This window comes from Pseudorasbora parva, chromosome 16, assembly GCF_024679245.1.
Source record: "Pseudorasbora parva isolate DD20220531a chromosome 16, ASM2467924v1, whole genome shotgun sequence".
NCBI lineage: Eukaryota > Metazoa > Chordata > Actinopteri > Cypriniformes > Gobionidae > Pseudorasbora > Pseudorasbora parva.
In genome coordinates, this window is record NC_090187.1 from 45,233,552 (window position 1) to 45,246,051 (window position 12,500).

Sequence of the window (12,500 nt, forward strand, 5' to 3'; positions counted from 1 at the left end):
AGGCCATGGAGAAAGACTATCGGTTTGCCTCGAAGAAATTCTGGCAAACCGTTCGACGCCTCAGCAGGGGGAAGCAGTGCCCCACCAACACTGTCTACAGTGGAGATGGGCAGCTGCTGACCTCAACTGGGGATATTGTTGGACGGTGGAAGGAATACTTCGAGGATCTCCTCAATCCCACCGACACGTCTTCCATTGAGGAAGCAGAGGCGAGAGGGCTCTGGGGGGGGACTTGTCCATCACCCGGGCTGAAGTCATCGAGGTGGCAATAAGCTCCTCGGTGGCAAGGCGCCGGGGGTGGATGTGATTCGCCCTGAGTACCTTAAATCTCTGGATGTTGTGTGGCTGTCTTGGCTGACGCGCCTCTGCAGCATCGCGTGGCGGTTGGGGACAGTGCCTATGGATTGGCAGACCGGGGTGGTGGTCCCTCTTTTTAAGAAGGGGGACCGGAGAGTGTGTTCCAGCTACAGGGGGATCACACTCCTCAGCCTCCCTGGGAAAGTCTATGCCAGGGTACTGGAGAGGAGAATTCGGCCGATAGTGGAACCTCGGATTCAGGAGGAGCAGTGTGGTTTTCGTCCCGGTCATGGAACACTGGACCAGCTCTATATCCTTCACAGGGTGCTGGAGGGATCATGGGAGTTTGCCCAACCGGTCCACATGTGCTTTGTGGATTTGGAGAAGGCATTCGACTGTGTTCCCCGTGGCACCCTGTGGGGGGTGCTCTGGGAGTATGGGGTCCGGGGCCCCTTGCTTAGGGCAGTACGGTCCCTTTACAACCAGAGCAGGAGCTTGGTTCGCATTGCCGGCAGTAAGTCAAATTTGTTCCCGGTGCATGTTGGTCTCCGGCAGGGCTGCCCTTTGTCACCGGTTCTGTTCATAATTTTTATGGACAGAATTTCTAGACGCAGCCAAGGGCTGGAGTGTGTCCGGTTTGGGGACCATGCAATTTCGTCACTGCTCTTTGCAGATGATGTTGTCGTGTTAGCAACCTCAGACCAGGACCTTCAGCATGCACTAGGACTGTTTGCAGCCGAGTGTGAAGCGGCTGGGATGAGAGTCAGCACCTCCAAGTCCGAGGCCATGGTTCTCAGTCGGAAAAGGGTAGCTTGCTCACTTCAGGTTGGTGGAGAGTTCTTGCCTCAAGTGGAGGAGTTTAAGTATCTTTGGGGCCTTGTTTACGAGTGAGGGAAGGATGAAACGGGAGATTGACAGACAGATCGGTGCAGCATCTGCAGTAATGCGGGCGATGTACCGGTCTGTCGTGGTGAAGGAGGAGCTGAGCCGTAAGGCGAATTTCTCGATTTACCGGTTAATCTACGTTCCTACTCTCACCTATGGTCATGAGCTGTGAGTCGTTTTAACTTATATGTTGGAGGTGGTGACGTTTGCTAGAAGGATCGAGTGAACCATCGGTAAGCAGCGGATCTACAGTTGTATTTTGTAATATAAAATAATATTCCCCTTTGTCATTAGACACACTGTTTAGTTTGGTATGGTACGGGAGTTTCCTATTGTTACTGTACTAGCATCTCGCGTTATCTAGACAATGCGGTCTCTCTAAGAAACTTTCAATTTAATCAGAAATGGTTTAATCAGCCAATAAGAGGATAAACCGCTGCTCACTGCTGCAGGAATACAGTCGCCACTTTCTTCAGTTTCAGACGCTGAGTGAAGCTTGAAATGGGCCGAACAAACGAACGATCTTGAATTAAATTGTTGCGGTATCGGATTATAAACCTCAGCCATGACTGTTGACATGTTTTATCTGTGGGAAGGGTAGAAGAGTCCTCCCGTCCCCTGCACAGCCTGAACATGACGTGTGTCCGCAAGGGCCGTTTGTTTATCTGCAGTCCCGATGATTCGCTCCGTCAGTTCCGCCTGATAATGAACATGTTTGGACAGATGCAAATGTTGAGGCGTATTAATGATCCCCAACGCAATAAACACACAGTAAACACACACAGTAAACACACACAATAAACACACACACACACAGTAAACACAGTGAACACACACACACACACACACACACACACACACAGTAAACACAGTGAACACACACACACACACACACAGTAAACACAGTGAACACACACACACACACACACACACACACAGTGAACACACACACACACACAGTGAACACAGTGAACACACACACACACACAGTAAACACACACAGTAAACACAGTGAACACACACACACACACACACACACAGTAAACACAGTGAACACACACACACACACACACACACACACACAGTAAACACAGTGAACACACACAGTAAACACAGTGAACACACACAGTAAACACAGTGAACACACACACACACACACACACACACACACACACACACACAGTAAACACAGTGAACACACACACACACACACACACACAGTAAACACAGTGAACACACACACACACACACAGTGAACACACACACACACACAGTGAACACAGTGAACACACACACACACACAGTAAACACACACAGTAAACACAGTGAACACACACACACACACACACACAGTGAACACACACACACACACACACACACACACACACAGTGAACACACACACACAGTAAACACAGTGAACACACACAGTAAACACAGTGAACACACACAGTAAACACAGTGAACACACACACACACACACACAGTAAACACAGTGAACACACACACACACACACAGTGGGGAGTTGAAGCAGTGATGTACACTTATATAAATAAATTACAAATATCTTACCGGCCAAAACCGTTTGACCGCATGAGGGAATATCTCTGCTCACTGTGATTAAAACACTTTAACGCAATGGCATTATTTGTGTCATCAACCACCAACCTATAACCGTCCTGAGTGTGTGTGTGTGTGTGTGTGTGTGTGTGTGTGTGTGTGTGTGTGTTCTGCTGTCAGATGTCTCCCCCTACAGGTCAGACGCGTCACTGCACAATCACACAAACATGAAATCATAAGACATGCATCAGAATCTTTGTACAAATATATTTATTACACAGTCAAAAATCCTCAAGGTCTGGAAATGACAGAAGAATAAAGACGAGAAGGCATTACAGCAGAGTCACACAAACAGCACTCGCACCACTACAGCAGACTCACACTAACAGCACTCGCACCATTACAGCAGACTCACACTAACAGCACTCGCACCATTAATGAGGAAATATACAGTAATCTAATCCTGCTTCGGCACATGTCCTGGAAATATGAATATTGCTTTATGTTGTTTCGCTTATTGCTCCTTCACTCAAAACACAGAACATGAACACGTGTCCAAAAGAGGGAAAAGGTGGACGACACCAAACCACCGGCACAAAACAGCACCACTCAATGAAAGGTCAAAGGGCGTTAATGGGTCAAGGTCAAAGGTGACTGATCCACTTCTAGACGGACGAGTCGCTATTGCTGTGATGAACCTGTTCGGACCGGAATCTCCAGAAACACGTCGTATTTCACCGCAAATTACACTCACATATTGTGAGGATATTTTCATGAGAATGTAATTTATGATTTGATTTGATTTCGCCCGGCAACTCAGTCTGGAAACTGTCCATTCATTTCTACTGCTTCTGTTACACCTTTGCGGGAACCAATCACAGATCGGCTTATCCACCAGGCGCGCTATTGGCAGGTTTAACACAATGCCAGTTGATCACGCCTCTTGTGCTCTGATTGGTTGATGGGCTGTCCAATTGTGTACAGATATTCGAATAATGCCCGTTGATCACGCCTCTTGTGCTCTGATTGGTTGATGGGCTGTCCAATTGTGTACAGATATTCGAATAATGCCAGTTGATCACGCCTCTTGTGCTCTGATTGGTTGATGGGCTGTCCAATTGTGTACAGATATTCGAATAATGCCCGTTGATCACGCCTCTTGTGCTCTGATTGGTTGATGGGCTGTCCAATTGTGTACAGATATTCGAATAATGCCCGTTGATCACGCCTCTTGTGCTCTGATTGGTTGATGGGCTGTCCAATTGTGTACAGATATTCGAATAATGCCAGTTGATCACGCCTCTTGTGCTCTGATTGGTTGATGGACTGTCCAATTGCGTACAGTTATTTGAATAATTTCCGTTGATCACGCCTCTAGTGCTCTGATTGGTTGATGGACTGTCCAATTGTGTACAGATATTCAAATAATGCCCGTTGATCACGCCTCTTGTGCTCTGATTGGTTGATGGACTGTCCAATTGCGTACAGTTATTCAAATAATGCCCGTTGATCACGCCTCGTGCTCTGATTGGTTGATGGACTGTCCAATTGCGTACAGATATTCAAATAATGCCCGTTGATCACGCCTCGTGCTCTGATTGGTTGATGGACTGTCCAATTGCGTACAGTTATTCAAATAATGCCCGTTGATCACGCCTCTTGTGCTCTGATTGGTTGATGGACTGTCCAATTGCGTACAGATATTCAAATAATGCCCGTTGATCACGCCTCGTGCTCTGATTGGTTGATGGACTGTCCAATTGCGTAGTTATTTGAATAATGCCAGTTGATCATGCCTCTTGTGCTCTGATTGGTTGATGGACTGTCCAATTGCGTACAGATATTCAAATAATGCCCGTTGATCACGCCTCCTGTGCTCTGATTGGTTGATGGACTGTCCAATTGCGTACAGAGTCATTTGAATAATGCCAGTTGATCACGCCTCTTGTGCTCTGATTGGTTGATGGACTGTCCAATTGCGTACAGATATTTGAATAATGCCAGTTGATCACGCCTCTTGTGCAGTAGAAATACAGATGTTCAGTTTTAAATTGAGCTTGGTCTGGTGATAGCGAAGTGAAATGCGACCTGAGCGTGAGATTCTCTGAGCAGGGTGTGTGTGTGTGTGTGTGTGTGATGAAGCGCACGTGACTAGAACAACATTAGCATCATGACAGCTACACGTCACACTGGATGCAGGAGCTGGGAGGACGATCACATGACGCAGCATTTCTCGGCCGAGCTCTTCAGGTCCTCCAGCGTGGCCTGAGCTTTGCCCTTCAGGTGGCCCATGTCCATGTTCTGGATGTTGGTCAGCTGACCCAGGACCGACTGCTTCTGCTCCTCCTCCTGGTTGTCCTCCGCGATCATCTTGGCCAGTTCGGTGGGAAGCTCCACGTCATCTCGCGCCGCCTGGATCTGAGAGTCGTCCAACTCGTTCTGAAACACAGGTGTAATATTATATTACTTTACAATCTCATAATCATATTTATACTCCAATATAAACATTTAAAATATTTATTCATGCATGCATTAAATATAGAAGAACGTTAAAAAACGAATGAATATGTAATGTGGTGCATATATTTATCATAATGCTCCTCTCTAGAGTTAATGACACTGGATTAGAGGTTAGATCGGGCTCAAAAAATCAAGCCCGACCCTACCCGAGCCCGTGCACGTTGTGTCCGAGCCCGGCCCGGCCCGACACATTAACTGTAATTATGAGCCCGAGCCCGATTTAAACCCGACCATTGTTCAATCCGTGGGCGTTTGACGAGAACGAGCCTGTAATGAGCAAAGCGCAGCGAAGCGGACTGGTGAGGCTCATGATAAAACTACATTCAGTTTTCAGTTTTCTCCACAGCGACTGTACAGCCGAATAACATTTTGTTGCAATATTGTCCTGTTTAACACTTTGAAGCTGCTTTGAAACAATCGTCATTGTAAAAGCGCTATAGGCTATAAATAAAGCTGACGTGACTCCGCTCAATAATCCGCAGGCGCGCGCTCATGATCCGCTCACCGGTAAACTGATGTTTGCTCAAATCCAGCTCAGACATTTATCTGGAGCTTACTTTGTTATTGCCATTAAACAATGTGTTTTTTCCTTCATATTTATGTTTAAATATTATAATATTATTTTTACATTTCATCTGATTATGATGAGTGAAAAGATGCGAGTGGGTCAGAAATGATTTTGGTGGTTATATTTAGTTTAATATTAAGCTTTGTTTTGTAGAAAGCATTTATTTCGTTTTGTTTAAATTGTATCTTAATTTTAAAAAAGGTTTCTTAGGCCAATTGCCTGGATTTAATAAATTAAAAGCAAATAGCAGACTATAATCGCGAGGTGAAGTCGTGGGAGTGATTGCTTTCATTCCTCATGAACTGGAGAGCGCGTCTCATAAATAAACCCAAACTCAGCAGGCTATACTTGCCTCACAGACATGAGAAATATGCGTATAGAAAGCTTGAAATGACAACTTTTAAACGAAACGATTCGAAGATATTTAATTAAGCAAAGTGCAGTGTTGACGCGAGCAGCTCTTGACACAGAGCGTTTCTGTTTATAATGCTGCGCTCCATCACTGCTCGAGCTGAGTTTAACACGCATTTTTACACTAATCCTGACTTGTGCAACTTTGTAGCCTACACATTTGTTTCTTAGTGGTTGTATTAGTACTTACTTTGCTAAATATACATATAATTTCTGATTATAGCATAGCTTTCTGCCCACCTAATTAGACTAGTAAAGTAGGCTAATGATTAAAAAAACAAACGCTTGATCACGGGCCCGGCCCTACCCGACCCGAGGATAGTGCAGGGAAATCTCAGCCCGACCCGGCCCGCGGGTCGGTTCGGGTCAGGTTCGGGCTCGGGCTCGGGTAGAGAATCTAAACTCTACACTGGATATGGTTTTTCTGACGTTGCGTGACGTTGTTGTCTTACCGACGTCTTTGCACTGATTGAGCGATTCCATGTGACGATGCGGATTTCGGTGAGTCGTACTTTAACACACTTTCAGATACTCATTCATGTTTTATTTCGTGCTATAACTGGTGCCTGTCAGCCATTCACTGCATTAAAACAACCCAATCACTGGATTAAAACAACCCAATCACTGTGCTAAAACAACCCAATCACTGTGCTAAAACAACCCAATCACTGGATTAAAACAACTCAATCACTGGGCTAAAACAACCCAATCACTGGATTAAAACAACTCAATCACTGTGCTAAAACAACCCAATCACTGGATTAAAACAACTCAATCACTGGATTAAAACAACCCAATCACTGGATTAAAACAACCCAATCACTGTGCTAAAACAACCCAATCACTGTGCTAAAACAACCCAATCACTGGATTAAAACAACTCAATCACTGTGCTAAAACAACTCAATCACTGGGTTAAAACAACCCAATCACTGTGCTAAAACAACCCAATCACTGGGCTAAAACAACCCAATCACTGTGCTAAAACAACCCAATCACTGGGCTAAAACAACCCAATCACTGAGCTAAAACAACCCAATCACTGGATTAAAACAACTCAATCACTGTGCTAAAACAACCCAATCACTGTGCTAAAACAACCCAATCACTGGATTAAAACAACTCAATCACTGTGCTAAAACAACTCAATCACTGTGCTAAAACAACCCAATCACTGGGTTAAAACAACCCAATCACTGTGCTAAAACAACCCAATCACTGGATTAAAACAACTCAATCACTGTGCTAAAACAACCCAATCACTGGATTAAAACAACTCAATCACTGTGCTAAAACAACCCAATCACTGTGCTAAAACAACCCAATCACTGGATTAAAACAACTCAATCACTGTGCTAAAACAACTCAATCACTGTGCTAAAACAACCCAATCACTGGGCTAAAACAACCCAATCACTGGGCTAAAACAACCCAATCACTGAGCTAAAACAACCCAATCACTGGATTAAAACAACTCAATCGCTGTGCTAAAACAACCCAATCACTGTGCTAAAACAACCCAATCACTGGGTTAAAACAACCCAATCACTGTGCTAAAACAACCCAATCACTGGATTAAAACAACTCAATCGCTGTGCTAAAACAACCCAATCGCTGTGCTAAAACAACCCAATCACTGGGTTAAAACAACCCAATCACTGGGCTAAAACAACCCAATCACTGGATTAAAACAACTCAATCACTGTGCTAAAACAACCCAATCACTGTGCTAAAACAACCCAATCACTGGATTAAAACAACTCAATCACTGTGCTAAAACAACCCAATCACTGTGCTAAAACAACCCAATCACTGGATTAAAACAACTCAATCACTGTGCTAAAACAACCCAATTGCTGGGCTAAAACAACCCAATCACTGTGCTAAAACAACCCAATCACTGGGCTAAAACAACCCAATCACTGTGCTAAAACAACCTAATCACTGGATTAAAACAACTCAATCACTGTGCTAAAACAACTCAATCACTGTGCTAAAACAACCCAATCACTGGGTTAAAACAACCCAATCACTGGGCTAAAACAACCCAATCACTGGATTAAAACAACTCAATCACTGTGCTAAAACAACCCAATCACTGTGCTAAAACAACCCAATCTTTGGGTTAAAACAACCCAATCACTGGGCTAAAACAACCCAATCACTGGGTTAAAACAACCCAATCACTGTGCTAAAACAACCCAATCACTGGGTTAAAACAACCCAATCACTGTGCTAAAACAACCCAATCACTGGGTTAAAACAACCCAATCTTTGGGTTAAAACAACCCAATCACTGGGCTAAAACACCCCAATCACTGGGCTAAAACAACCCAATCACTGGGCTAAAACAACCCAATCACTGGGTTAAAACAACCCATTCACTGGGCTAAAACAACCCAATCACTGGGTTAAAACAACCCAATCACTGGGTTAAAACAACCCATTCACTGGGCTAAAAAAACCAATCACTGGGTTGTTTTTAACCCAGCATTTTCTAGAGTGCTACTAGGATTAATAAATGCTTTAGAAGTATCTTTCTTTGCTGGTGAACCTTCTTACCAATATCTTTATGCACATTATGATCCGGCTAGCTCCAGCCCAGGGTGTTTGTTCCACAGACGAGCGAGGAGTTGTATTGGGATAGAAGTTTTAATGGTGATTAATTGTTACCTTTGGCAACCTGTATTTGTCTCTGAAGTGGGTCCTGATTGTCGCTCTCTCCGCCTTCTTCTGGGCAAAATTGGCGTCTCGCTCTTGCCTGAGGATAAATGAGAACAGAAGCACGTCAGATACACACAAACACTGTAATCTGAGGACGAACGGGGTTCTGCGAGCCTCTTTTGATCATTCATCCACCCACGCATGTCTGCCATGTCAATCTCAAGATAATAAGCATCAGACTTCTAGCTTAAACAGTTCAACTGATTGAGATGTTTTAGGATATTTATAAAATGACCTTTGTGACCTTTGTCGGTCTAAATGGATCTGTCATGAGAAGACATTTCTGTTCATTTTAGCATGAACTAAAACAAATCTACGTCACAGAGAGATCCGTGAAACGTCATTATTGAGGATTAAACTGCTTTCGTACGCTGAGGGATCGCGTGGAATAAATACCTTCAAAGAGAGCATTATGGGAAGAACATTCATTTGATTTGCCACACGTCTGGTGGAACAGTTGCTTACTACAATAACATTTGCCCATTAAAGAAAGCTGTAAATATTTAAAATAAGACTGCAATAAGCAAAATGAAATAGAATTAAAATTGTTTTTGATTGTAATTAGTGCTGTCAAATACGTTAATCGCATTTAAAAGACTGAATCGATTCTGAACTGAAACGAGTCGTCAGTAATTCAGTCTCACACTATGTAGGTTTGTAACTAATTAGCATAATGCTAGTCTCTGGTCCTGATTGGCTGAACAGCATCTCTTAGCTCCGCCCTCACACACTGTAGTTCATTTACATAATGTCCACTTCTGGTCCTGATTGGCTGAACAGTGTTTCTTAGCTCCGCCCTCACTCACTGTAGTTCATTTACACAATGCCCGCGTCTGGTCCTGATTGGATGAACAGCATCTCTTAGCTCCGCCCTCACACACTGTAGTTCATTTACATAATGTCCACTTCTGGTCCTGATTGGCTGAACAGTGTTTCTTAGCTCCGCCCTCACTCACTGTAGTTCATTTACACAATGCCCGCGTCTGGTCCTGATTGGATGAACAGCATCTCTTAGCTCCGCCCTCACTCACTGTAGTTCATTTACACAATGCCCGCGTCTGGTCCTGATTGGATGAACAGCATCTCTTAGCTCCGCCCTCACACACTGTAGTTCATTTGCATAATGCCATCCTCTGGGCCTGATTGGCTGCTCTTAGCCCCGCCTTTTCTCCCTGTCGTCGTCTATGAGACTGTGAGAGTTTGGTTGGTGCTGTTCATCGGAAGTTTTCTGTTTTCTGCTGCGATTGAGACGCTCAAACCCACGCCATCGTTACTGTTCACATCACTGAGATTCAGATATGCTAATGAGCGCTTGCTTTCCGCCCAATCACAGCAGAGCAGCTCTCTCAGAGAGACTGGACTCTTCAGACGCTGAGAGAAAAGAGCTGAAGCGTCTGTGGAGATTATGAGAGAATTAAAGTGTGTGTGAGCTGCAGAGAACCTGTTGGAGACACATCAGGAGCCTTTATAATAACAACCACTGATTGGTTAAAGGGTTAGTTCAGCCAAAACTGAACCTTCTGTCATTAACTCCTCTCCCTAATGTCGCTCCACACCCGTAAGACCTCCGTTCATCTTCACACACAGTTTAAGATATTTTATATTTAGTCGGAGAGCGTATGCAAGTGTATGCACACTATACTGTCCATGTCCAGAAAGGGAATAAAAACATCATCACAGTAGTCCATATGAGACATCAGTGGGTTAATTAGAGTCTCTTGAAGCATCCAAAATACATTTGCTTCAAGAGACTCTAATTAACCCACTGATGTCTCATATGGACTACTGTGATGATGTTTTTATTCCCTTTCTGGACATGGACAGTATAGTGTGCATACACTTGCATACGCTCTCGGACTAAATATAAAATATCTTAAACTGTGTGTGAAGATGAGCGGAGGTCTGACGGGTGTGGAGTGACATTAGGGAGAGGAGTTAATGACAGACATCTCATTTTTGGCTGAACTAACCCTTTAAGCTTTGTCAAAGGTCATGTGAGGTGAAAAGTCAATGCTAATTCTTCAGGGCTGTGAGGAATGAGGAAGATATGAGCCATTATCATTGAGTCCTTGAGCACTTTAAATGTTCCAGGTTCAACACAGTAATACGAATGGACGAGTTTCACCGTCAATAGAGCTTCATTTGTACTGAACCTGGATGGTTTCTGCAGAGGGATCCGAATAATAAGAGTACATGAAGGTGCTTTGGAGGAGAGCATCTGCTGAATAGCTCAGGGATTTAGACTCGCACTGACAGGCGGCTGAGGCTCATACATCCACTCACTTCACTACAACAAATGACTAGTTAAAATAATCCCCATATCAATAAGCAGCAAAAAAAAAAAAAGTGGCTTGGCTGATTCGAGAGATTAAACACAAATCGCTGTCAAAGTCAACGGTCTTAAACTAGCTGTTCTCAGCATGTGAAGTCTGCTCTCCGAGGAAATGAGTTGGATTACCAAAACCACGAGGATGAGCTCGCAAAAGCCACTTGAAGTCTGTGAAATCACAATTTTCCAAATATGGCAGTTATGCAAACCGTGTCTGTCAACATAGCCACCTGTTCATGTCAGTCTAAAGACAACGCACGTGAGGAAGATTGCAGAAATTAATGGCTTGATCATGATATGATGGTTATATCAGTTTCGTTTTTGATCAGTTTAACTAGACTTCGATCTGACTGGGAAATGTGATTGGGGTTTGAGTAAAAAAACCTAATTAAAATCTTACCTCACAGAATCTATACTCGCCTAACATGGTTGTGTTTTTGGACATGTACCATGGTAAGATTTTGGGGTAATGTGTAAATTAATATCCCTTATGAAAATTAAACACGGTTTTATTATAGTAAAAGTGTGTTAACCATGTTTTTTTTTTTTTTGGGGGGGGGGGATTGGTTACAATTGTATAACCACAATTTTACCACGAATCATATGGATATGGTTAGCGAAGCAAAATCATGGTTAATTTGTGGTTGCCATGATTTAACTACAATAATCATGGCTTTGGTTTAATTTATAGTAAAATCACTGTCAATTTTAGTTAACATGTTTAAAAAACAAAACAAAACAAAAAAAACAAAAAAAAACATGTTATCTTGTATATTTTGGTAGCATGCAAATACCATGGTAAATTAATATCCCTTATGAAAATTAACCTGGGTTTTATTATAGTAAAAGTGTATTAACCATGCTTCTTTTAGGAGGCGGAATGCTTACCAATTATATAACCACAATTTTACGACCAATCCTATTGATAAACATGGTTAATATGTGGTTAGTTACCATGGTTTAACTACAATAACCATGGCTTTTTTGGGGTTAACATGTAGTAAAACCATGGTAAATTTTGGTTAACATGTCCAAAAAAAAAAAACATGGTATCTTGTATATTTGGGTAGCATGTACATACCATGGCAAATGAATATTCCTTATGAAAACTAACTATGGCTTTATTGTAGTAAATGTGTATTAACCGTGTGGTCTTTTTTTTGGGGGGGGGGGTGATTACCAATTATATATAACATCAATTTTACTT

The 12,500-nt window shown here is 43.1% G+C and overlaps 1 protein-coding gene across 1 annotated transcript in view; it reads right to left on the reverse strand.

The window, feature by feature from the left end:
- Nucleotides 1-2,994: 2,994 nt before the first annotated feature.
- The window catches only part of cplx3b (complexin 3b), a 10,937-nt gene continuing 1,431 nt past the window's right edge, over nucleotides 2,995-12,500 (reverse strand). The window contains exons 2-3 of the mRNA XM_067419167.1: nucleotides 8,914-9,001; nucleotides 2,995-5,180 (exon numbers count right to left, since the gene is read on the reverse strand). Coding sequence (XP_067275268.1) covers nucleotides 4,956-5,180; nucleotides 8,914-9,001 — 313 coding nt within the window. The 3' untranslated portion in view covers nucleotides 2,995-4,955. The remainder of the gene's footprint in view (nucleotides 5,181-8,913; nucleotides 9,002-12,500) is intronic.